Source organism: Rana temporaria, chromosome 1, assembly GCF_905171775.1.
Source record: "Rana temporaria chromosome 1, aRanTem1.1, whole genome shotgun sequence".
In the NCBI taxonomy this organism is placed as follows: domain Eukaryota; kingdom Metazoa; phylum Chordata; class Amphibia; order Anura; family Ranidae; genus Rana; species Rana temporaria.
Genome location: NC_053489.1, coordinates 401,561,590 through 401,589,136, shown reverse-complemented (window position 1 = coordinate 401,589,136; position 27,547 = coordinate 401,561,590). Strand labels below are relative to the sequence as shown.

Genomic DNA, 27,547 nt, shown 5'->3' with positions numbered 1-27,547 from the left:
TCAGGTTATTATTCAGGCTTGTGGTTAGAGTAGGATTCCCCTGTTTTTTTGTGGGGGTGCTCCCTACCAGGATGGTAAGCGCTTTATGCGCAATGCATTTCCAAGCCTTTATGACGTAGATTTTCAAGGCCGCAACTTGGTCATCTGTGCTTACGTTCACTAACTCCTATCAGGTGAACATAAGACGGCAAGAGGATGCAGCTTTTTGGCGCAGTATGCTGCAGGCAGCATTATAGGTCCTCACGTCTGATGGCGGTCTGCGTTGTTGGTGTCTCCCTCCCCTCAGTAAGCATTGCTTTGGGACATCCCACATGTAATGGCTATGCAGCTCTGTTTCCCGTGATGTACGATAAAGAAAATAGGATTTTTATAACAGCTTACCTGTAAAATCCTTTTCTTGGAGTACATCACGGGACACAGAGCTCCCACCCCTCTTGTTTGGGGATATTGGGACACTTATTGCTTTGCTACAAAAACTGAGGTACTCCCAGTAGGGGAGGGGTTATATAGGGAGGGAACTTCCTGTTTAATTGATTACACCAGTGTCCATCACCTGAAGGTAGACTCTATAACCCACATGTAATGGCTATGCAGCTCTGTGTCCCGTGATGTACTCCAAGAAAAGGATTTTACAGGTAAGCTGTTATAAAAATCCTATTTTTTGGCCGCTATTCTAAAAATGCAGAGCACTTCTGGCCAGACTTTTCTGGACTGTAGATACCACTGGTTTCTGCCATTTCTGTGTTGATGGCACTGCTTAACATCTTCCGATGTCAAAGGGAGGTAAGCATGATCTTCTGCTGCATTGTTTCCTTGGCCATCTAGGGTCCTCTGTGTTGCCTGTTTTCTTTGTTTCTTCAAAAGTGCTTGAACAGCACATCTTGAAACCACAGTCTGCTTTTGGAATCTTTGCCTGGGAGAGGCCTTGCTGATACATTGTAACTACCTTGTTGCTGTGTGGGCAGAACTTTTCAAGAGCAGCAATTGTTATCATGGTGTCTTGTTTTGTCTTAAACGTTAGTATTCACATATATTAGTCTGTCAGTTACAAGTAGTAATGAATAGGGGGGAGGTTTTTTAACATATGAAAGTTGGTTGATTCATCTTCATTGTGCACCCAACATTTAGGAGCCCATAAAGCAAGTCAAATGTGTGTATGGCAATAAAGTATGTGCAAGCACTATGCTTTAGGATGATCAATTTGAAAATAAGGTTGTGTTTAATTTTCTAATTTTACTTCAATGTTGTGTTGTGTGTTTTTTTTTATTTTTTAATAGTATAACTTGTCTTCTGGATGCTTTTTTTTTTTTTTTTTTTCAGCTCTCAAGAGACCGTAGCCCTTCTAATCCTGAAACGATCACCAGTTTGCCTATAAGTATCCCGCTGAGCACAGTCCAACCCAACAAATTGCCAGTCAGTATCCCTCTGGCTAGTGTTGTCCTGCCAAGCCGAGTAGAAAAGGTATGTTGGTAATCATGCAATGAGATTTGCTGGCTGTTTTACGCTGTTGATAATAGTTTTCAGTTCATTTACTTTGATCTGTAGAGTGATGATAATCCCCAGTTTCAAATATGTAAATATTTGCTTTAGTTTGGAAAAAGTCTCTTTGCTGCCAAATGGTTAAATTGGTATCCTTTGCTAAAAGTCCAATGTGATTTTTCCATTGAGTGACGCAGGAATTCAGAAACAATTGCGCTGTAATTTTGCCCACAGAAGCTGGCAAACATAAAAACCTGTATAACCCCTCCTCTACCCAGCATACCTCAGTTATTTGCTAGTGTCCTAGGATATTGGACAACCTTTTGCAGATACGCCAGAGTCTAATTTTTCTAGCCTTCTTTGTGGAATTTTTCCCTTGACTTTAATCAAGATTTTTGTACAGTTGTTTTTTTTATTTTATTTTTGATGTCAATCAAGTTTCCTTGCTACACTGCTGCTTGAGTCTCTACAGCAGCTATCTAGTTCATTAGCTCATTATCTTTGTAGACCATAGCTGAACCCTGTAATTGCTTTGAATGTGACCTTTGAGCACTGGGCTCTCAATTGTGCTCTTTTCCAGGCCTTCGTGTACTGTGTGTGTGTTTGATAGAGATCGCTGTCCGAGCCATGGCACGGCCCCAGGCATGACCTAACCTCTGATAACTCACTTAGTATGGCTGAGAAACTAGAAGAGATACCTTTCTAATTTAATGATTTTGGTGCCTTTCCAAACTACCAACAACCAGTTTCTCTAAGGTGTAGGGGGATGGGGCAAAGAGATGGGAGCGCCGATATGAGTGGGTCGAGTGCTCTTTCCTCTCAGTCAGGCTAGAGAAGTCATCATTCAGTGTTACTACTAAAGCACCATGTGTCCCCACCATGGGTCTGTGTCCACTGCCTACCTACAGTTGCTTGTTTACCTCCAGTAATCCAAAACCCTCATTAGCACGAGCAGCTGGGGTTTGTGAGCATTGAAGCCTCACTTGGGAAGTATTTTCTATGACATATTCAGTTTTTTCCTCCAGTCTGGTCTAAACCAACATCCTAGCTCTAAACCAACATCCTAGCTTTTGAGCAGCATCCGTGTATAAATCTCAGCCATGCCTGTTCTGTTTCAGAATCCTCTGACCTCTAATTTGTTAGGACCTTTGTTCAGGGCACAGCTCGCATCTCTCTCCACCTAGACGATCATGTGTGTCCCTTCAGGACCATAGTCTGGTTCTCTTTACTATACAGAAGCTGCACTTTGAACCTATTTAGGGATATTCCCTTGTCTTGCCTTACACATGAGATGGCTTTCCTTGTTGCTATCATATCTGCAAGGAAAGTCTGAATTAGCAGCCATATCCAAGTGTTCTTGAAGCCAAAAGCTTCCTTAATCCCCAAGGTAGTCTAATGTCTTCATGAGCATATTGTCCTCTCCAAAGCATTCTAAGGAAATTTCCCTGCAACGTCTAGATGTAGTGCATGCAGATTTCAGCGGGAGTCTTTTTTTAAACGTTTTTTTAAAGTTCTTTTTAAGTTTATTATCAGACAATAGAAATTACAAACTTTGCCAAAGAGCCTTTCACATAAGGCACAAAAAGCCAATATTGTATATACAGGAGATGATCCTTAAATGTATCTCTCAATCAACAGCACCATACCAGACACTTTTACTCAAGGTCTGACATTACACACACACCCCCCCCCCCCCCCTTTTATCCCAACCTTGTGAAAGAGCTATATGGCAACAGGCCTCATCTGTATGTAAAAGGAAACAAAGCACAATCTTTGGAAAAATGTACACCGCAGCAATAAAGCCCAAGCCCCCAATTCCAGCAATGTGTTATACCATACCCTCAGGAAGAACGTTATGCATTTTAATTATCTGCCCAACCCCCCCTCCCCCAGGGTATCATTCGAGTCCACCCAGAAAAACCACACCTTCCTATACTTCTTCTGACATTCTGTTCTAATTTCTTCCACATCCCCAGTGTCAGGTTCTCAGTATATATTCATCTCATTGCTATGAGCTTACGGACACCGAAGAAAAGAAGTCTAACAGTGTTGTAGCCACGGTCCATCTCCTCCTCTTCAATAATTCCCAAAAGGCACCGCAAGGGGGAGCATATATTAGGGAGACCAAATTTATCAGCTATAAACTCTGTCCCCATAGACCACAAAGACCCCATATGCAAGAAATGTCCCTCAGCCCTTTGACACTTATGACAAGTTGAAGAATCTCTCTTATGCAGATGAAATGGACAAACAGGAGTATAGTACATCTGATGAAAGAATCATAACTGAATAATTTTGTCGAGGAGATAACAGCGGTGAGGTGAGTATCAAGCATCTCCTACCACAACTCCTCCGATAACTCTGGTGCAAAAGCAAGCCATCATGTCCTAGCTTGTGCCATCAACTTGGGATCCCTGGGTCCCAAAGCCATACAATAACTGGGAATTCTCTTGCCTGGGTCAGGATCATAAAGTGGCCTCCCTTTTTCTATTTCTAAGGCCCCTTTCACACGGGCGGACCTGAACAGGCGCTCCATGCTTGTCTGAGGCATCAGATGTCAGCGGTGACCGTGTCCGCTGACATCCGATAAAATCAGACGGATGACGATTCATCGCCATCCATCCTGACGGATCGGATGAGATTTGATAAACGAACATGCTGTCCGTTTTTCGTCAGACTCTCCATAGACCAGCAGCGGCGCTCGACAAGCCCCTCCCCGCTCAGTCAGCAGAGAGGGACCTGTCATCCGCCGGCTAAGCAGAGATCAACGGAGAGATCTCCCGCTGAGCTGGCGGACTCCGCTGATGGGTCCGTCCCTGTGTGGAAGGGGCCTGATAATTATGATCTGATGACAAAGTATCTACTAAACAATTTTACATTCTCTTTGATGAAGCCAGAATTGAATAATTATGTTTTTAAACCAGCCCAGTAGCAAATGCATAGGGTTTAATGTATTAAACATTTTGTCTTTGGAGCCTCTTGTATGATCTCTGTTCTTTGTTTTTAGAGAAACAGTCCCAGTCCAGGTTGCAATAGCAGAGATAGCTCCAGCATGGAGAATCAATATGGTGCTACTTCTAACAGCTTCAATTATGGTGCTGTCTCAAAGCCACTGGCTACCTCAGGTATGTTTTACCCTTGTTCATAATATAAAGTTTTAAAGTTTAAAACCTTTTTACAGCCATTTATGACTTGCTAATTGTGACATAGGTGTGTGTATATATTATTTTAGTTTACATTCATCAACAGCAGTTCTAGGGCCTATCCTAAATGGGCCATTCAATGTATATCTAATTGGGTTGACTCTTACATTTTACTAAATCGGAAAATTGTAACGTGTGTGTGTGTGTGTGTGTGTGTGTGTGTGTGTGTGTGTGTGTGTGTGTGTGTGTGTGTGTGTGTGTGTGTGTGTGTGTGCGCGCGCGCGCGCAGTGTGAGACTGATGACTTTTCACCTGTGTTTTTATTGCATCATTCCACTTCAGATTTGCCAACAACTATGTTACACCTCATTTATTTTCAGTCTGGTTGGTTATCACACTATATAGTTTATGGTAACTTTAAATAAGATTGCAAATTCATATTGTACTGTGTATTGTTTTTTTTTTTTTTTAAATCACTAGCTGTTTTGCATGTTCTGTTATTTTCTCAAACCCTAAATCCTACCCATACAGGCAACAGTGTCTCCTAGTTATTTATGCCAAATAACCATAGAAACAGTTTTTGATAAAATGGACTGAATAGATTCAGCCAGTTTACAACCATTCCAGCCTTTTATTAAAATGTAACTCATAAATTTTGTGTAGCAGATTTAGTTATAGTTTAAAAATGCAGTGTTTAAAGTCCATTTAGTTACAGTACAGTTGGATAAATGCGCTACAAACTAATCAAATGTGCGCGAAATTAAAAAAACGTAAAAATATACCACAAAACAAGAGCTGCCCACACTAATATCATAACTAATAATCACAATACTAAAAAGAATAAAAAGGAGAAATGGTGAAAGGCTCCAGTTATCACCACAACATTTGTGTGTAAATATTGACATGCGTTAACATACCATGCGTTGACAATCACATTTAGCATAATAAATCAGATAGGAAAACCTTAGTGTCTTTTGAATACTTAAAATTAAGAGCCAATGTATCGTTGTGCCAGTTGATTATTCGCTATGAAAAATGTATCCAGAACTAGTGTACTATCTCCTCAAGAGATGGAACTTGCTATTTATGCAAATAAGAGGTCTAATGCACGTTTAAATGTAGCGGTTATCCTCAAAGCTACTTCTGGAAAAATAAATAACAATCTGCACATATTGGTTCCTATTCAGCTTAAGGAATACTCAAATCCCTGGCAAATCCTGAAATCAGAGTATTTCATAGCGTAAAACTTTAAAAGTTTGTTTAATAAATATTCTGCTGACAAAGTGGCCGATTAAAAAGCAAGACATCAGCAATAGGCTGCTTGTAATACATTTCCACAAAAATCCAAGATGGTGTCTCGCAATGCATGAGGAGGTCATTCCGCTCCGCTCCGCCCACCTGACGGGTTGGTGTCCCTCTGTGCTTTCTCAAAGGTGTCTTGCCTTTTTATTAATGTTCACTTTGTAAGTCTAATTAGGAGGGGTTGAATGCTATCTGTACAGTCGTACATGCTGTATAACTAAGAAATAGGAATGCAACTTTGACAATTGCCTCGTATTTTAGCATTAGCAAAATGTACTGTTTTTTAATCTATATTCTACCTGGAATTCAGCTGTAAAAAGCTTCTAGGTGAGCAAAATGATTTTGTTAACTTTTTTTTTTTTTGGAAACGTTGAACATTCAATTAGTAGGCACTGTTACACTGTTTTGTGCACTGACACAGCTAGTAAACAAATTCTTTAATAAATATGTTTGTATAGCATCCTTTCTTTTTAGCTTGGAAGAACCCTTGAGATATCTCAGATATCTCAGGCACCCCCTGCTAATGTTCTATCTTGCTGTATATTAACATGGGAACTGGTAATTGCAATATAAAAATAAGGAACTTGGTGTATTGGTACCCAGGGATGTGCTATACAATAAAATTTTCATTTAGAAAATATAAAATAAATCATTATGGGCAGAAAACTAACACTGTAGTGTTAAATTACATTGGTGGTCACTGGTCAGTGGGGAAATGCCCACTTTCTATTATAGTCAACTGAAACTGCCCCCTAGTATAGGTGGTAAGTCAAGTGGTCTCTTATCAGTAGTTAGTATAGCGACACCTTACATTGGTGGTCAGTAAGGCTGTTCCCTCTGTAAGGGGTTACCTCGGTAGCGGGGTGTGTGACCCCTTGGATGGGTTCACTACACACTGAATTTATACAGACAGGCAGTCGAAGACGGTTGAAAGCAAAGGTTTGTGTTTATTCTTCCATCTTGCTGGAAACAAGTGCAAGCATCCAAACAGCATAAATCAAACATAAAATAAACCCTGGCCATTTGGGGCGTCTATCTTCACCACACAGGAACCTATCTATGGAGTCTGGCACAGCCTAGTGCTGGGCAGACACTGCTGGTCATACAGCAGAAAAACAATAGTCTTTTTGATTTTTATCACACAGAAAAATCAATCACCTTCTCACCTCCTCAGAAGACTTTCAGCTCCTGCTCTTTCACTCAGAAAGCCTCAGGATGCAGCAATTCAGTGGTAATCCTCTGGATTACTTATAGAGGCCTTAATTGCCTCATTCTGAACAGCTGAAGTTTTTTAACGCCCTTAGACCTTTTCTGGCTACTTTTGCAGCCGACGCCTAATAACAATTGGTATATTGTCTAAACAAGGCAGACATGTATGTCCCGTCTGTGTCAACACCCACAGATTTACCTGACTTCCTGTCACACCTCCCATGGATGGTCAGAGCAGATGGGTCACCTTAGATTGGTGATCAGTGGGAAAAGGATCACCTTTATATTGGTGGTGACTGGGGGAGTAAGTCAGAAAAGAGCCCCTTTATACGTGTTGCAACTGGGTAGAATGATTTTTACATTTGTAGTCAGTTGGAAGAATGCCCCTTATTGTTAAAGGCTAAAAAGATCACTGATGTGACTAATTACTTAAGAGAGTCTGAATTTGCTCAAGAAACCCTTAACCTCTGGAGGAACCCTATTTGAGAAAGACTGCTGTATGTTGGTTAACTAGTTATCTTTTTTGACGTGAAAGTGATGCAGCAGCTGTGTAGCCTCCAATCACTTTCCCAACGTAGGTGAAAAATTGTAATTGTTACATAAGTGCACAAATGACAACATTTTCTCTAGGGTTAAACTGATTTAAGTCCCAATCCTTTTGGTTGGCCATGTATGTGTCATTTTGCTTTTGTTTTTTTGTTTGTTTTTCTTTTTATTCATGCCTCCATCCACAAATTTTGGGGGATAGCGAAATCTTCCCTGCTGAGACATATTCTGACAGCAGGGTCTCTTTGCTTCCAATTCAGTCATTGCCCTGCAGCCGCTGATCATATTTCCAAAAAAGCTAGTTTCGACAGAAGTTGATCGGCTGTGGCCACATACAGATTGAACACCAGGCTGTTCTTGCTAAACTTGGCAAATGTCGATTCATCTGCGATTTAGTCAATGACATTGTTTCAGAAACCATTCTTTGATTTTAAACTAAAAAGTAAATCAAGTTCATAGTTTTTATTTTATTTATTTATTTTTTGTTTCTTTGCTTTTTCCCAAATTAAACTATTTTCTCTTGACTTTAGGTTTCTTTTACCCAACCTGGTCAAGTTCTCTTAATGGACCAGTTTTGAACAGCCATGGATCAGAGACTGACTGCATGGATGATTCTTCTAATTCAGGCACTCTTTCAAACTCTGGGGGATCTAGAAGTTCCACCCCTTCACATCACCAGCAGTCCTCTCAGCGCTCACCTGCTCACTATCACATGTCTGATAGTCCCCATGGGTTTCCAGATCCAAGTAAGATCTCTGGTGATGGAGACTTTTATACCAGCGATGCAGAAGTGGAGGCCAAGAGGCGAATCATTTTCACTATAACTAGTGGCGGAAGCTCCTCAGGGAGGTCACCATCAAATAAACATAGTCCATTGACAGCAACTATTCGGATGGAGAGTGGCCCAGGTCAGGATGGCAGGAGGAAAGGGAGCCGACGCAAAAGGTCCTCTGCAGGAAACTACAGCCTGGTAGTTTCTCCTAAACGTAGATACCATCCATCTTTTGGACTGAGTGGCTATACTTCAGGATCTCCAATGAGTATCAACTCAATGGTAAATAATCACTGTTAAATAGTATTCGATATTGGCAATACACGTTTGGTTTTGGTTCCTTTTTAAAGGCTAAGTTCACTTTTTAATGTATGTTGCACGGTATACCCATGTGTAGGGCATAATGTATACCCACGGCAGACTGCATGTAGTTCTCAATCAACTCTGAGGGCACTGATGAGCACCTTTGTTGCCCATTCACACTACCTCAAGCTGTCCAACAGACAGTCTGTACAGAGGAACAGGCAAGAAAGCTGGAGGTGTCTGCACGAGCCTGACACTGCACCTGTGATCTACTGATGCTCTGCTGAAAAAAATAATAAATGCACTTTTTCCTGCAATAATATGGGCATTTATTATATTTTTTTCCAGGAAAGTGAACTTTGCCTTTAAATAAGGTACTGCTTGGAAGTGAACATTCTCTAGTTAACAGGTTTGTTGTGTAACCTAATTCTAAGAATGCATTTTTTCCTCATGATTGCTGAGTATGTATTAAAATATTGCACCAGATAAACGCCTTGTATGTCTGTCTATAATGTAAAAATGATTTGTTTTAAGTGGGGGAAGGATTAGAACATCTGAGTTTTTATATGGGGCTCCGTTTGCAACATTTTTTTTTACTTACTGTCCCCTTGACATTGGTTTTACTGGACAGCAAGTAAGAGTAAACCTCAAATACATAAAGGAAAAGGGGAAGGTGAGCCTGCCTAGAGCAAAGGCTGCTACATCCCCAATAGCAAAGTAAACACAAATGTTCTCCCGTGGGTTTTTAATGCACCAGCACACAATATTTATTATAAAAACAATATGCTTTATTGTACAATACGCTAAAAGATGGCTATATATACATCAATACTCTGGCGTGTTATGATAAAAACATGACAAACAGCCCCTGAGCGTTAGACAGAGAGACATTGTTATGCAGACTTGATTCTGCCCATAAGTCTCTGTTTTTATCATAACATGTCAGAGTATTCTGTGTGTATATACTGTATTTATTAGCGTATAACACTCACTTTTTTACGCTGCAAATCGGTTGCAAACAGTGTGTGCGTGTTATACGCCAATACTGCAATTTGGGCTGCCTCGGAGAGAACGGGGAGGGGGGCGGGACGAGCGCTGTCAAGATTACATACAGCGAGAATCTCCTGCTTACTCAACGGCCTCTGTAATAGGAAATCCCGTCTCCTGGGCTGGCATTGGACCAATGTTCTGTCTATCATAGAAGCCGGCCCAGGAGGACTTTGTATTAAAGAGGCTGCTGAGTAAACTGAGGGCACTCATCCCGCCCCCCTCCCTGAGCTGGGCATTGATCAGGCTGCATTTATGGCAATTGGGAGGCTGCAGATGGGCATTAACCAAGCTGAATTGGTGGGCAATTGTGAGGCTACAAATGGGCATGGATTAAGCTGCATTGATAGGCAATGGTGAGGCTGCAGATAGGCATTGATCAAGCTGCATTGATGGGCAATTTTGAGGCCGCAGATAGGCATTGATCAGGCTGCATTAATGGGCAATGACCCTTATTTTGCTTCAGAGTACTTTATTTAAAATTTCGATTTTTTTCCTGAAATTTCCCTCTTAAAATGAAGGTGCTTGTTATACGCCGATAAATATGGTATATAGCCATCTTTTAGTGCACTGTACAATAAAGCATATATAATAGAAAGTATAATCTTAAGCGCTAGCCAACGGTGAAAATGAATGAACATTTAAATTATATATGTGTGCAATCAAACAAACTGCTGCTCAAATCTAAATGTGCTAACGACAAAACAAGTGGTATGAATAAGGTAAAGGTGATGAGCGCAATTATGCACTAACCAATATAGGACAGTGAAACACTGATTCAATAAGCAAACAAACCATAAAAATCCATGTGGTGAAACCAAAAATTAGCAAAATTACTATGAATAAATAATAACCCAGAGTATGTAAATTCAAACTCCTAAAAATGGCTAAGCTCACAAAAGAGTGAACTTATAAAATTTAATAAACCGAAGATTTAATAATACGATAATCAAGCTGAGTCTTCGCAAGTATTGAGCTCACAGAGCGCTTACCTCTCTGATGTGGGAAAATAGCCTGAAGAGATCCATCCTTAAGCCAGGTATATGGAGACTGGAGCGTCCTCTCAACTGTATGTAGAATCTTGGTCTTTGACAATATGGAGACTCGCAGAGGGATGTGGATGGATTACCGAATAAAAAGAATATAATTACCATATTGTTATCGGATGGGGTTATGGGTTCACTCCTGTCTAGTCTATCCATAATTTATAGCTTATGCTATGATTATCCAGCATTTGGACGACTTGCTGGTCATGGTATAGGGATTACAATAATGTATTTCCCCCAGTTATTATCCATTCAGGTTTTTTCTAACCATTTTTTCATCCCATTTTTAATAGTTTGTGATGGAGATTTCCATTTACCACACACTTATATTTTAAGTATTTTAATAAATCTTATTAATACATTTTAATATTAGCCAATGTAATGATTCTCAGGATGTTGATACTTTATCGTTAATCGGCACTATGTCGAATGTTTCTATTTATTTTATTTCCTTGATTAGATTACTCTTTGGGATCAGGATATTTTTCATCTTCCTTGTAAGGTTGATGGGAATCGTAAATATTTCTCTAATAATGAGTTGTCGATCACCAAAGATTCGTTTTAATTATTCCTAATGCAATTTAAATCTTGCCCATTACTGTTTCCCATATGAAAAATGGCCGCGATAGCTTGAGAACACATTCAGTCCTCAAAATGGCCGCGGATCTATTTCCGCTTATTGGCATATATAAGGAAGTATCGCTCAGCCAATCGGAAGCCTCTGATGAAGTCGCGTGTCGTGACGTAACGTATAAGGTACGAGCCAGACGTGACCGGAAGTGACGCGAAACCCCGTTCGTCCGACCGGAAGTGTTTGGATTTGGCGTTTTTTGCTTTACATGCTTGTAAGCATATTTTTAGTCTCAATAAATCCCCATTTAATTTTGATATACTTCACGATGGGAGTCTATATTCTTCTTTTTCTTTGGTAATCCATCCACATCCCTCTGCGAGTCTCCATATTGTCGAAGACCAAGATTCTACATACAGTTGAGAGGACACTCCAGTCTCCATATACCTGGCTTAAGGATCTCTTCAGGCTATTTTCCCACATCAGAGAGGTAAGTGCTCTGTGAGCTCAATACTTGTGAAGACTCAGCTTGATCATCGTATTATTTACTCCATTTGGCAGTCGTTTTGGATGAATTTTTTCTGTGGAATTATTCACTTACATCACATGTTCACTTTGAAGTTTTTTCTTCAGTTTATTTAATTTTATAAGTTCACTCTTTTGTGAGCTTAGACATTTTTAGGAGTTTGAATTTACATACTCTAGGTTATTATTTATTCATAGTAATTTTGCTAATTTTTGGTTTCACCACATGGATTTTTATGGTTTGTTTGCTTATTGAATCAGTGTTTCACTGTCCTATTATGGTTAGTGCATAATTGTGCTCATCACCTTTACCTTATTCAAAGCATATATAATGCTATTTTTTTTATTTTTTTTTAAATGTCCATTGAAGGACACAAGAAGTCTTGTAGTGTCCCTGCTGCCTACTGGAGATTTGTACACACACAAAATTGTAGATCAGCCCTGCAAATCTACTCCCAGCTTACCTCAGATTTGGCTTTTTGTACTAGAAAGATGAGCATCTTTACTATAGCACTGCTGAGAAAAGAATCACATCGCTCTTGGGCTGGTCTCATCTCTAAGCGACTATCAAGATCAGCCTTTTCTCAGCTTGAATAAATAGTGTCGTAATCGGCCTTTTTTGGTTTGGACATTGCAGGGCTAACCTGGAATGTGACCCTTGGGCACTGGGTTTCCGGCATGTGGTGCTTTCTGGACCTTCATGCACTGGTAAATATTAGCCACTGAGCATTTTCCCAGTGTGTGTGTGTAAGCCATTTGGTCTGACCACCAGAAGCTATGTAGAAGGTGTTAACACTAAGGGATTGAATGATGACGTCATCTATTGGGTGGAGTGCATGTGCTCTGTAGCCTTTCCAGCATACATCCTTGAAGCACCTTAAGCTGCTGCTTCGGCTAGCAAAAGCCACATAGAACTCAGATTCTCGATCAACTTTTCCTGCTTGCCAACACTGAGGTCATCCTTGGCTGCCTGATCCTACCCCTTCGCCCAGTGTTTGGGTTAGTGGGTATCTGAGGCTTGCCTTTTACCCGGAACCAAGTTGCCCTGTGGTTTATTATGTCCCATGGTAGAAACAGGAACCCGTCCTACTGAATCGAGTGCTTCTAGCTAACATTTGCCATGCTGCTTTCATTGCATCCCTGAGGTCCTGGCCAAAAAGCCTTAAATTATACCCTCTACTAGATTCTATGCTATCGTCTTGAGTTTTCCCTAGCATCTTCAGTTGTGGCAACCTCTGCTCCATCCAGGGAGGATTTTGTTGCATTCATGTAGGACTTCGAGCTAAGTAGCATTATTGCCGACTCTGACTGCAGAGGTGATAAGCATGCTCCTGCACCTTTTCCTGCAGAATCTCTATTGGCGCTGCTGAGACTTTAATGCAGAGTCTCTTCAGTTTTTTGATGAACCTGCGTTTGAGGAATTTCAGTCTCCTACCTTTACTCCCAAATTGAAAGAGAATGATTCAGCTCTTATTGAAGTGGTGCATACCCCTTTTAAACATGAGCAGCCGGTGACCTCTATCAGTACTGTCTGTGTGGGTTCCCTAAGGGTCCACGACCCCTGCAATTCTGGTGCACCCACTGTTTACAGTCTTCTATGGGTGGGGGCTGGAACAATCCTGACAAGCTGTTTGTACCTCCCAAGCACCTGCCAGCCTTGTACTGGTTTGAGACCGAATGTGTTACAAAGTGGGCTGCCCCTTTGTGGATCATGCAGTATCCCAGCAAAATAAAAGGTCTACTATTCATGTGGAGGCATGTGCCTCTCTTTAGGTACTTCACTGATAAACTTGTGGAAGCCCTTTCTAGGCCTGTGTTCTCCCTTTTAGTTTCTATAATACAACCTGTCTTTGACAGTGCAGCAACCTCAATCTGTCAGACCCCGACTGACTGGTCTAAGGCTGTCATGAGATCTGATCAATATGGCAGTTAATCCTTTTTGGTTTTAGAGCATTTGGAACTTATGTCTGCAGCCTTGAGTTACAGCATAGATGGGTTGTTGGTCACCTGCCTCATCTCTTGTATGAGTCCGTCAGTAAATGTGTTAAAGTGCTGGGCTGCAGAGCCTGCATGCAAAGAGAACATCTGCTCCACATGACCTGAGAGGGATAATGCCACTTCGGAGCTACTCTCGATGCTGTGTGCTGATGCCACCAGTGCTTAGAGTACTTGTTTGCCTCAGCAGAAGAAGCCTTTGGGGCAAAGTCTGGGAAATCTCATTCTGCCTGACTCTTTGCTTTTGCAAATACTGCAAGTCCTGGGATTGATTTTAACAACATTAGAAGGCAGTCTCATTTGCAAAGTTCCACTACAGATATGCGCAACATAACCTTTTTTTTTTTTTTTCATCATGAGACATGTCAGTCCAATCCTTGGACACTCATTCGTCTTTGCCCACGAAGACCAGATGGTCTCTAGCTTGGTGACTCAAGAATCCTGCTCTGGAGTCAGGAAAGTCCTGTCTTCTGGAAGATCCTTACAATCATGTCAGGCTGGGGTAGAGTCCTGGGCACCTTATCTGTGCAAGGCATTTGGAAATTGGCAGAATCTCCTTTCTCGGTCAGCATTGTGGAACGTGGAGCAATTTAGTTGTCCCTTTTTAATGCTGGACCCCACAACAGGAAAGGTTTTCTAATTTGGTTTTAGTAAGACAATGCCACAATATGGGCATACTTTAACCAACAGGTAGGAAACCGAAGTCTTGCTGCAGCAAGAGGGGTCAATCCTGTCCTAGGCATAACTTCATGTTGCAGCCTTGTTAGTTACCACCTGCCACCTGTTCATACCCAGGATGTAGACGACCTCTAGTAGCAGCACCTGGACCCAGGGGTTGTTGTCCCCATACCCAAAAGTGTTCCAGGACCTGTTACAGGTGGGTGGCTCTTTATTCAGATCTCCTGGCCTAAATGCTTAACTACAGACTTGTTTGTCGCCAGGTATAGGGATACTCTAGCAGTGGAGCCTGTGGTTGCTTCCTGATCTACACATTTCATCCCCTGACACTTCTGCATTGGCTTCACAGGATTGAGATAATGGTCTTTCTTGTCGTCCTAGTTCCCGTCTTGCCCAGGGAGATGTACTCTGACCTGGTAAGACTTTTTACAGATTTTCCTGGCTCTGCCAGATTGTTCATATTATCTTGTTAAAATGTGAACTAGAAGTCCCTGTTGCAGTGGCAGATGGGGGCTTATAGTTTACTAATTTCCAGATCTGTGTGAATATGACGCAGATGTGCGTCGCCATTACCTCTGCATGCTGAGCATATGTATTGGAGGCTTTCTTTTATAAAAAAAAAAAACCTTTCTGTTCTTGCATAAGGATCTAGTTAGTGTTGAACCCAAGACCTTCTTTTCTACCTAAAGCTGTTTTAACATTTCACTTCAACCAGAAAATTGTTCTTCTGCTCTTCTTCTGTCTGACTCCAGATAATCTGAAAGAAATCTAATTTAAATGCTTGTATGTAGCTTTGGCTGTTGGTTTTATCTCTCAGAAACTGCCTTTCATAAAGATTGACTGCCATTCATGATGGTCCCCAGCTTCTCTTTCCACCCTTTCTAAATAGCTGAGACAGACCATCATTCAAGCTTATGGTCTTAAGGATCAAACGTCACTCCTGTCGGGGCTCACCCCACCTCTTGGGCTCTTCAGCTAAAAATCAGTTTCTCAGATTCACATGTTCTCCAAGTTTTACCAGGTGAATGTTCAGGCCTAATCTGATGCCAGCTTCAGGCTCAAGGTCCTTCAGGTGGCTTTGAGCTGCTGGCAGATCCTATTTCTTTTTTTGTGGGCTTGTTTGCATTATGCCACCCCTTCGCTTAACAGTTTTTTGATGTCCCAACAGTACAAGACTTCCTTTGTTCCTCAATGAACAAGTATGAAATTACTCCTTTATTGTACTCGCCGTAAAATCCTTTTCTTGGAGTCCATTGAGGGACACAGGTCCCATCCTTTTTTTGCTTAATCATGTTCTTTGTACGACTTCAAAACAGGCATGCTTGAGAGTAGGCAGGATTATCCTGGACTGGCCTACAATTTTTTTTTTTTTTGTTTGCAAGTGTCAAACCCACCTGTAGGGGACAGTATAACCAACAGTACTAGACTTCCTGTATCCCTCAATGGACTCCAATAAAATAATTTTACAGTACAAAAAAAAATAGGGTGATTTAGCAGATAAAATCTAAAACAGATTAACATTAAACACAGAAACATAATTTTTGTATTTTTTATATATGGGCACTAATTTATACTTTTAACGCTTAGATAATCTGTCATTAAATATTACTTATTTTCTAGGTAAATAACATTAATCAACCTTTGGAGATCACTGCTATTTCATCTCCAGAAAACTCGCTGAAAAGTTCCCCTGCCCCATACCATGATCATGAATTGCCACCAGTTTTAAAAAAAGAGAAACCCTTACTGCCAACTAATGGGGTTCATTACTCACCTCTCACAACAGAAGATGAGATGGAATCTGATGAGGAGGTCCACAGTACAAGGTAAATATTTCTTCATCCAAAAAAAGGAACATCATTTAAAAATGGTTGCCTAGTTCATGAATTTGCAGTTCATAACTCTTTTGTGGGGCTCTTGCAGATTTTTAAATGAGAGGGATTAGAACACCTCTCAGTTTTTATTGCCGTCTGTGTCCCTGTTGGGGAGATTCACTCCCTCTATTTTGTCTTGTTTACTGTTATAGAAAGTAAAAGAAATATCCACATTTTGGGTTGACACAAGAACAGTAATAGAGGGGAAATCATCCAATGTGGACACTAGTTCTGGTGACAGATTGGCATTCCCTCGCTTTCGAGGGATATCGTCTCACTTCCTGTTTTGGCTGTGGTACAAGAAGTAAAAAGGAATCTTCCCTTGCACTATTCAAAATAAAAAAGACGTTTGCCTTTAGTTACACTTTAGATTTTCATATGGCTGTTCATGAATTAGAGAGATTTCCCATAAAACAGGCAGAAAGATGTCTGCTTGACCATGGCAAATCAGCTTTGGGCCATTAGTAAATCAGTTTCCATGAAGTCAGCAACAATGTTTAGGTAGGTGGTATGTGTCAAAATAACTTCCACATATTCAGGACCCAAGGTTTCACAGAAGAACATTGCCCAAAGCATCACACTGTCTCCACCGCCTTGCCTTCTTCCCATGCTGCATTATGGTGCCATCACTTCCCCAGGTAATTGATGCACACTCAAATGGCCGTTAACACGATGTAAAAAAAACAGGCCGCCTTATTGCATTGTTCCGTAGTGCCGTTTTGAGTCTCGCATGCCGCCGATTGTATGTGATTTTGACTGTGGGTGTGGATTAGCATGGGCACCCTGACTGGTCTGTAGCTATGCATACACAACAAATTACGATGCCCATTTTCTTTATCGTACACCACGGGACACAGAACCTTTATCTTTACATAATGGGTTAAGGGTCACCAGCGGTGATTGGACACTCGCAACCAATTGAAGACAGTTCCCCTCCATATCTCCCCTCCCATCAGGGAAGCACCTCAGTTTTTTCGCCAGTGTCTAAAAGGTGTTGACCACGCGAGGATGTGCTAAGGATAGCGCTGCTTAAGAAGACCCTCCTGGGGGAGAAGGAGCTATGCTTTGGGATCGATCCAAGACGCTAATAGTTATGCTGAAACTGGATGGGATCCGGGCCTCCTGGACGAGGCGTCGCCTGTAAGGTCTCTCTTTGGAGGACTGGGCTTTGGGGTCCAGCACTTTCGCTACGGCAGCTAAAAGTCCTGGTTGGAGTCTTTTACAAGGCCCAGGGGAGAGGTATCCATTAAATAGGAACCCATATCCCTGAAGGTTGGCACACAAAACCCACCGAGATGGGTGAAGATTGGTGCCGTCAAAAAACCTGCGGCGGGTGTAAAGGTAAGGGAAAAACAATCCTAAGAACAAGCTTAACCACTTAAGGACCGCCTAACGGCGATATACGTCGGCAGAATGGCCCGGCTGGGCACATCAACGTATATGTACGTTGATCTTTAAGCCCAGCCGTGGGTCGCGGGCGCGCTCCCGCGACCCGGTCCGAAGCTCCGGGACCCGCGGACCCGATCGCCGCTGGAGTCCCGCGATCGGTCCCCGGAGCTGAAGAACGGGGAGAGCTGTTTGTAAACACGGCTTTCCAGTTCTTCACTGTGGTGGTGTCATCGATTGTGTGATCTCTTTTATAGGGATCCACAATCGATGACGTCACACCTACAGCCACACCCCCCTACAGTTGTAAACACACATTAGGTGACAGCCCCTTCAGCGCCCCCTGTGGTTAACTCCCAAACTGCAACTGTCATTTCCACAGTAAACAATGCATTTTAAATGCATTTTTTGCTTTGAAAATGACAATGGTCCCAAAAATGTGTCAAAATTGTCCGAAGTGTCCGCCATAATGTCGCAGTCACGAAAAAAATCGCTGATCGCTGCCAATAAAAATGCAATAAAACTATCCCCTATTTTGTAATCGCTATAAATTTAGCGAAAACCAACTGATAAACGCTTATTGCGATTTTTTTTTTTTTTTTACCAAAAATAGGTAGAATATGTATCGGCCTAAACTGAGGGAAAAAAAAGTTTTTTATATATATTTTTGGGTGATATTTTTAATAGCAAAAAGTAAAAAATATTGAATTTTTTTCAAAATTGTCGCTCTATTTTTGTTTATAGCGCAAAAAATAAAAACCGCAGAGGTGACCTAATACCACCAAAAGAAAGCTCTATTTGTGGGAAAAAAAGGACGCCAATTTTGTTTGGGAGCCACGTCGCACGACCGCGCAATTGTCTGTTAAAGCGACGCAGTCCCGATTTGCAAAAAGGGGCCTGGTCCTTAAGCTGTATTTTGGTCCGGGTCTTAAAGTGGTTAAGGATCCTTTTCAAACTATGAGTAGGGTGTCTTCTCTTTTTTGGCCACTAGAAGGAGTAAAGAGCTGAGTTTCACTCACCTCACTCTGCAACAATGTCAGATCCGTAGGACAAGGCACATTCCTTCCGCTGCAGAGCTCTGCATAAACACGCCACAGCTCCTATCCTCCTAAAACGCTGAATAGAAAGCCGCATGGAATAAGCAGGGGGAGGCTCTCCCTGATCCCTCACAGCCGCCATAATGCCCTAGGTCGCACGCACGGGGCACGCTTTACCGGCAGGGGAAGGAGGATCTGAGCATGCACAGGCGCGGGCACGTGGCTTCAAAAGATGGCGCTCAAACAGGAGCCAGAGGATCGTGGAGGCTGGCAGCTCTTCCCTTGGGGACACAGCAGCAACAGAAGGGGCACGCAAGCTCTAGGTGGTTTGGTAGGCCACTACCAAGAGAGACACCCACTCTTTGGCGTGAAACTGTGTGTTTAAGTTGTATATTATACTATGTATATTGCTAAACTGAGCACAGTAGTATATGCTGTTGGTACCTCGGCTTGTTGCTTGGTAATATGTCTTCCCTTAGAAAGAATTCAGGGACTAAGAGGGACAAGAAAGCACCGCCGCCTGAGACAGGAGGCTCTAGCCATACCTGCTCGGTACCTTCCTCCCCTGTAAATCCTGATATACCAATACAGGAGGAGCCATTGCCACTATCAGCAGTAACCATTTCCCCAGTGGCATCTGGGCCTACATATGTCACTCAGGACACTTTTTTTTGCAGCCATGGGGACAAAAAGCGGAGCAGATCTCCTTCGGCGGTTTTAGATCCTCTTTCAGAAAGATCTGAAGAGGAGAAGGATGAGGATGAGGTAACACCTACAGAGGACAGGGATGTGGAGTCGGACGGATCAGGGATTTAAGAAGAACTCTTTTCTGCTTCCCAAATGCTAAGATCACAGGTACAATGTTAGCCAGCCACAAAAACTAAAGAAGACCTGGCCCAGAAAAACAAGAAAGAGTGGGGTTCAAGGGCTAAAAAGCAAAGCCCCAAAGCCTCTGCATGCGGAGGCGCCCCTGCTCGGCCGAGTGGGGGGGCAGCTTCGTCCGTTTTCAGCGGCATGGCAGACAGAAATCCAGGATGGATATGTAGTATCCACAATATCCCTAGGGTACAAGCTGGAATTTCGAGAGATCCCACCTTCTCAGTTCCGAAGCTCAAGGCTTTCCAAGGATCCTTTAAAAAGAACGTCCTTCTTCAAAGGATTGGATCACTTGCTGTCCCAAGGGGTGATCACAGAAGTACCCTAAAGGAGCAAGGTTTAGGGTTTTATTCAAACCTCTTTGTAATCCCAAAGCCAAACAGATGTCGGACCCATTCTGGATCTAAGATCTCTAAATCAGTTTCTGAACATTCGCCATTTCCGAATGGAAACTATTCGATCAGTGGTCGCCACCCTACAAGGCGGAGAGATCATGGCATCGATAGACATCAAAGACGCATATTTACATGCGCCTATCCATCCCGCTCACCAAAGATTCTTAAGGTTTGCGGTAGAACATCGCCACTTCCAGTTTGTGGCTCTGCCCTTTGGTGTGGCTACCGCACCTTGGGTATTTACTTGGGTAGCCCCTCTGTTGGCAAATCTCAGAGCACAAGGCATAGCGATAACAGCTTAACTAGACGGTCTACTATTTATAGATCAGTCCGTGGCAAAATTAGATCACGCTGTGCTCACCACTATAAGATACCTGGAGCATTTAGGATGGATTGTAAACTTGCAAAAATCCTCTACAAGCCCAAAGAAGGGTAGAGTACTTGGGCATGATCATAGACACAGCCCAAAGTCTGGTATTCCTACCAGAGCCATAGATCAAGTCACTTAAAGGACCTGATCCACAAGGTCAAGGCAAACAAGACCATCTATTCGCCTTTGCACGAGGCTATTGGGGAAGATGGTAGCCTCCTTCGAGGCCATCCCTTATGCCCAGTCTCACTCAAGACAACTTCAAAATGGTATTCTAACTACCTGGAACAAGAAGATGAAAGCGCTGGATTTACCCATGCGCCTGTCTCCACAGGTGCGCCAAAGCTTCAGTTTGTGGTTAAAAACCAGAAACTTGCGGAAAGGAAGATCCTTTCCCCCAGTCACCTGGAAGGTGGTGTCTACGGATGCAAGCCTAATAGGCTGGGGTGCTGTATTGGAAGAAGCTTCAGCCCAGGCAACCTGGGCCATGACCGAAAGAAGCCTGCCTGTCAACATACTGGAAATTCAGGCAGAATACTTGGCTCTCAAAACCTGGACAAGCAGGTTGCAGGGCCACCCTAGTTCGGATTCAATCTGACAATGCTACTGCAGTAGCTTACATCAATCACCAAGGAGGCACCTGCAGGGCGCTCAGGAGGTGAATCGAATTTTGACTTGGGCAGAAGAACACATACCTTGTCTCTCTGCAATTCTCATTCCAGGGGTAGAAAACAGGCAAGCGGACTATCTGAGTCGCCAGCAGCTGTCACCAGGAGAGTGGTCTCTCCACCCCGAGATCTTTCAGGCCATATGCCAGAGATGGGGGACCCCGGATATAGACCTGTTGACTTCCAGATTCAACAGGAAGTTCGACCACTTTGTGTCCAGGACAAGAGATCCTCTGGCCTACGCATCGGATGCTCTGGTGGTCCCATGGAATCGGTTCTTACTGATCTATGCGTTTCCTCCGATCGTTCTCTTACAAAGGCTACTCTGCAGGATCAAGAAGGAACGAATTCCTGTAATCTTAGTGGCTCCAAATTGGCCCAGAAAACCTTGGTACGCCGAGATCATAAAGATGGTGGTAGGAACACCTTGGAAGCTTCCGCTTCGTTACAACCTGCTGTTGCAAGGTCCAGTGTTCCATCCTTCCTTACAAACGCTAAGTTTGACGGTTTGGCTGCTGAGACCCACATTCTGAGGAAGAGAGGGATCTCGGCTCCAGTGCTTTCTACAATTATTGCCAGAAAGCCAGCTTTCAGACTTATTTTTTACAGAGTCTGGAAGGCATATGTTTCATGGTGTGAAACCAACAAATAGAAACCTCAAAGATATGACATAAATAGGATTCTTGCCTTTTGCCAGCTAGGAGTGGATATGAAATGAGTCCTTGGTACCATTAAGGCTGAAATATCGTCTCGATCAGTCTTCTTTCAAAGACCACTGGCATCTCATTCCCTAGTGCGGGCCTTCATTCAGGGAGTACTGCGGATCAATCCGCCAGTCAAGTCTCCCTTGTGCCCATGGGATCTGAATCTAGTATTATCAGTGTTGAAGAAGCAACCCTTTGAACCTATTCGCCACAGTCCACTGATTCTTTTAAGCAGGAAGTTGGCCTTTTTGATTGCCATCTCTTCGGCTAGAAGAGTATCTGAATTAGCAGCTCTTTCCTGTAAAGAGCCTTATTTAGTTTGTCATAAAGACAAAATTGTACTACGACCCCATCCTGCCCTACCTAAGGTGGTGTCGGATTTTCATTTAAATCAGGACATTGTCCTGCCTTCCTTTTTTCTTGGATCCGTAGACAGCGGAGGAAAGATTATTACACTCTCTAGATCTCATGAGAGCAGTAAAGGCGCATCTGCAGGCAACCGCTCAAATACTTAAAACAGATGTTTTGTTTATTTTGCCAGATGGTCCCAAGAAGGGACAAACGGCATCAAGATCCACTATCTCCAGGTGGTTTCGACACAATTATTCAAGCCTATGGTTTAAAGAATAGGACTCCTCCTTTTTCTGTTAAGGGGCACTCTACCATGACGATAAGTGCTTCATGGGCAGTGCACCACCAGGCTTCGGTGACTCAGATCTGTAAAGCTGCAACTTGGTCCTCAGTCCACACAATTTCCAGATTTTATCAGGTGGACATGAAAGGGGACAGGAGGATGCCACCTTCGGGCAAAGTGTGCTGCAGGCAGCAGTATAAAGCTTCTAGTCCATGGCGGCCTGCTTGTCTCCCCCCCTTCATATGGAGCATTGCTCTGGGACGTCCCATTATGTAAAGATTAAGGCTCTGTGTCCCGTGGTGCAAGATAAAGAAAACAGGATTTTTAAAACGGCTTACCTGTAAAATCCTTTTCTTGGAGTACACCACCGGACACAGAGGTCCCCCCCCCCCCTTCTTATGGGAACCTTATTGCTTGCTACAAAACTGAGGCGCTTCCCTGGTGGGAGGGGTTATATGGAGGGTAACTGTCTTCAATTGGTTGTGCCAGTGTCCAATCACCGCTGGTGACCCTTAACCCATTATGTAAAGATAAAGGCTCTGTGTCCCGTGGTGTACTCCAAGAAAAGGATTTTACAGGTAAGCTGTTTTAAAAATCCTGTTTTTTTTTTTTTGTCTTCAACACATTAACCTTGGGGGCAAGACCTTTACTTCCCACTCACTTTCAGATACCATTGATTGTAACAAGATAATGTTATGTATTTAACCTTTTTAAGTGATCATAACATTTTAGCTGATTAGTGTATATTGTGTTAATCTAAGCCCAGGTTCACACTGGGCTGCGGGAGTGAAGCCGTGCGAGTTCAGCTGAACCTGCACGATTTCACTCCCACTGGCAGTCCCGATTTCGGCCGCGATTTCAGAGACATCTGTGCAGGTTTCTGCACAGATGTCAATGTAAATCGCGGCCCGAAATCGCAAAACGTAGTACAGGAACTACTTTTTGAAATTGTTGCAGCGCCGCAGATGCCGCGTCGCACCGATTTAGGACAGTGACAATTGCGGCAAATGCCGCCGATTTGAGATGTCAATTTTGACATCTCAAATCGTACCAGTGTGAACCAGGCCTTAATCTGTGTTAGTTGAGGCAGCAGCTATTTATTTTTATTTTTTTTGCATGCTTTTCCTTTTAAATGCACATTGTGTGTTTTTGGTTTACATATTTTTCCCACTTTTTGGTATATATTGTTTACTGAGCCATCTAACTATAACTGTTTTTATTTGGGCAGTGCTTCTCTGAACACTCCACACTAAAAAAAATGGTTTAAATGTGTTCATTGCTGCAACTAAAGCTGGTATATTTGTACAACACCAGACACACAGGTGTACAGCTAGTACTGTGTAGTTTTATCTTTTTTATATCCTTGACAGTATTACTAGCTGTGCTTTTGAGGTCTCCCATCTTATGCAAAAAGACTGTATTGTTTTTTTAACATTTATTGTCACTATTTTAGGCACTGTTATGAATTGTTTCATTTCTGTGCTCTCAAGGACCTAACTATTTTACAGTGTCCTGAGCAACCAGACACAACAAACTGGAGACTTGTTTAAATTTTCAATATGCAACACATTGACACCCCCATACAGAATAGGAGCTTTGTATTTTTGTGAATAAAGAGGTTGCACATCACCTTTTTTTTTAAATGAATATAAAGTTAGATTTCACAAGGTTGAAAATGTACACAATTGTAAAACATCCGTCCTGCCATTGTTTCTGCTGAAATGTGTGAATATCATGAAATGTAGATGTCAGACTTTACTCAAATTGTGATACTCTGCAAAGAAAATTTCCAAAAATTGGGCCCATGCTGCTCACTGCTAGATCAAAGTCTATTTTTACAAGCAGATAATCGGACAGTTATCAAGAAAAGAGCCCTGATGCATGTGGCACACAAAGTGTTTAGTGATCAGGCGATACTAGTGGAGACAAAGTCTCTTTATTGCTACCTTTTGATAAATTGAAGTATCAATAAACACAAATTTTTTATTTTATGATATTGAGTCCCCTTAACTTTTTTTTATTTTCTCCTAACAGAGCAGACAGGAAGAGCTCTAGTTTATGTTTTGAGAGCAAAGATTCCCCACACAGGAGTGAAGGAGAAAGAGGTAGGTCTTGAAAACTATTTCCTGACATTTTCTTCATTGGCTCTTTTTTTTTTCCTCCTGACTTTACCAAAACCATTTTCCCCCATTATTGATCCTTGCTTTCCCCTCCACCACTTTAGGTCTACCGTACCCCAGCAGAAAATCCTCTTGCGAGAGTGTAGGCAAATGGAAATCCACCTTCTCCCCGATCTCTGATGCAGCTCCCAGCCGCACCCCTGACAGCCCCGCAGCATCCCCACGCTGCAGTACTCATTATTCATCTGGTGATGGGGCTCGTCGAGGTTCTGGGGATATGAGCCCAGGGTCAGCTAGCAGTCTTGGCGAACACACCCGAGCAGACGTGGGCAGAGTACCAGAGGCAAACTTGTTCCTGAGTAAAAAGTTGGCATCTGATGGTGGAAAGAGAGAGGAGAGGGGTCCAAGCTCAAGAGTTGATCGCTCCAAAGCACCTCGCAGTCGGGAAAGGGATGGGGAGGGACGAGGAGGCAGCAACTTATTCATGTCACAGGGAACAGGGGTTTTACTGAATGGGAAGGGCCCTGTCTCTACACCCCTCCAAACACACCACCATCTCTTGAGCAACCTGACAACTGGCTCCCAGCTTACACTGCAGGGTGGCCTAACTTCAATGGCCAGCAATTCAGTTCTGCAGTCTCTCTTCAGCTCCATGCCTGTACATGTGACTGGCCCAGTTGGCCGTCTAGCTAATTCCCATGGCATGGCCAGTTTCACATCGCCTGGAGTGACCGGTGGAACAGTAGGAGGTGAGTGAACCACACTTCCCAGCTACGCAGCAGTATGTAGTAGAAGTGTACTGCTTATGCAATAAAGAAAGGAACTATGCATTTGATGGGTTGTAAGTTTTGAATATTGTTGAGATTAGTAGCTTTACTTAAAGAGGAACTTCATGCAAACAGCTAAATATTAAGTTTAAATGTACACCTACAATTTTTTACCTCCCAAATGATTTGCAGCCCTGTCCAGCCATTACTGTGATTCGCACACCAACACTACATAACCAGTTTAATGACATACCTGGTTCATGTTTGTAGCCAAGTTGACTCTGGCCTATTCATACAGAAAAATAATCGGCAGCATCACCTCAGGTCACCAAGCACTAAATCTCATTAAAAAATGTCCCTAACTGTGCCTTGGGTATTTGTTAGGCTGGCCTAACAGAATTGCAAATGCTTTGAAAGGTCAAGTACCAAACACATATTCTATGCAGTAAGCTATTGCCTGGAATGCCATTTTTATTTTTTGAAAAGTTGTATTTATTGCTTTTGTCATAACAAATACAAACAAGGCCCGACGGGCCATACGCACAAAGAAACTATGTACAATTCCTCTGTATTGGCAATGCCATTTTTAAAGTGCAGTCACTTTAGATGCATAGGTGTTGTACATCCCCATTTGACTAGAGAAAATATAAATTGTTTGCTATGGACTATTGTACTTTTCACACTTTCTTAAAAGGAAAACAATTTTGTCTGTGACAATACATAAATGTTGACTTGGGAGATGCACTAAACTGTATAGTGATTGGGAGTGGGGGGGGGGGTGGGTATCATGTTTGTAAATCTGTGAAAGAACATTCAAGTAATAGAAAAAATTTGACCTCTTAAAGGCATATAATCAAATGAATTGGATAGAGACCAGCAAAACAAAAATGAAAAAAAAAATGGCACCAACATCCCTGTAATTTATGAACAATATATATACATGATATGGGACTTTAGCGGTGCAATGAAAATTCACGCAAAAACTGAGTAAGAACAATAGAAAATAGTGAATAATGTCCTTCGCGCTACTAAAAAGTGGATAAATAAATAGTCTTCCAAAACAAACAGTGGTGAAAATGCAGCAAAAACTAATAGTGTTTACAATACAAAGCAACAGATTGATTAAAGTGAATTCTCGAGCATAATCTTTAAAACACACTAATAATTTGACAGAATGAGTGATCTATTTTTTTTTTTTTTTTTTTAAAGCCTCTGTCTCCTCCTTGGTTTAAAAATAAAAATAAAAGATTTCTATAGGTTGCTGGAAAAACCTCCATAGGGTCCTCATCCTGTTGTTGGCTTCAGGCTAACCATATGCACAACTGTAGGATGCACAGTTGCTGGTGCACATTTCTAACCCACAACAGCTATATCGCATGATTGCGGAAATGCACATCTGCAGAGGATAACTTCCTCTTTATCAGTCCGCATGTTTGCATAAAATACTTCCCCCTAATGGAGCTTTAATAGGGACTGATCGAGGAGACTGGATAAGGCTGTGGTAATCTTTAGGAGCCTTAATATATGTTGAGAGGCACCAGTGGAAGTGTGGATAGTGTGGAACGATTTTCTCTGTGAAGGTGAAGCTCTCTAGGATCATCCTTTTTGCTGATTTTATTCATTGGTGAGGTGAGAGTTCTGTGAGACCAGATACTTTTGATTGTCACTCATCCATCTCTAAGATCTGTGGATATCGAGTTCTTCTCCTCTTAGGCAGTATTTACTGCTTCATCACATATGGACTTTATAAATTTATTCCACTTTTGATCACTATTTACTTATCACTCATTCTGTCACATTATTGGTGTGTTTTAAAGATTATGCGCGAGAATTCACTTAAATCAAACAATAGGAAATTGTTTATTAATACCAAGTTTTAAAAGTAATGAGTACAGTTAGTTCAAAGTCATAGGTGTACACCTACTACCTATAAAGTGACATTGAGATGCTATACACATATACAAGTTGACGTGGCGTTCCATTATTTCTCAACAGTTTCGCCTATAAGGCTTCTTCAGGATATGGACGCAAAGGCACTTTCATTGTATATGATGATACATAGGTCATTCAACTTATTGGTGTATATATAAAAAAGAACAGA

At 42.2% G+C, this 27,547-nt stretch overlaps 1 protein-coding gene across 3 annotated transcripts in view; it reads left to right on the top strand.

The window, feature by feature from the left end:
• Positions 1 to 27,547, top strand: part of DOT1L (DOT1 like histone lysine methyltransferase) — a 240,690-nt gene that overhangs the window by 201,563 nt on the left and 11,580 nt on the right. For 2 of the 3 annotated variants that reach the window (XM_040323288.1, XM_040323279.1), the window contains 6 exons: positions 1,321 to 1,461; positions 4,487 to 4,604; positions 8,209 to 8,732; positions 16,236 to 16,441; positions 24,594 to 24,664; positions 24,784 to 25,428. In XM_040323288.1, coding sequence (XP_040179222.1) covers positions 1,321 to 1,461; positions 4,487 to 4,604; positions 8,209 to 8,732; positions 16,236 to 16,441; positions 24,594 to 24,664; positions 24,784 to 25,428 — 1,705 coding nt within the window. The remainder of the gene's footprint in view (positions 1 to 1,320; positions 1,462 to 4,486; positions 4,605 to 8,208; positions 8,733 to 16,235; positions 16,442 to 24,593; positions 24,665 to 24,783; positions 25,429 to 27,547) is intronic. The other variant, XM_040323296.1, reaches the window with a different exon arrangement.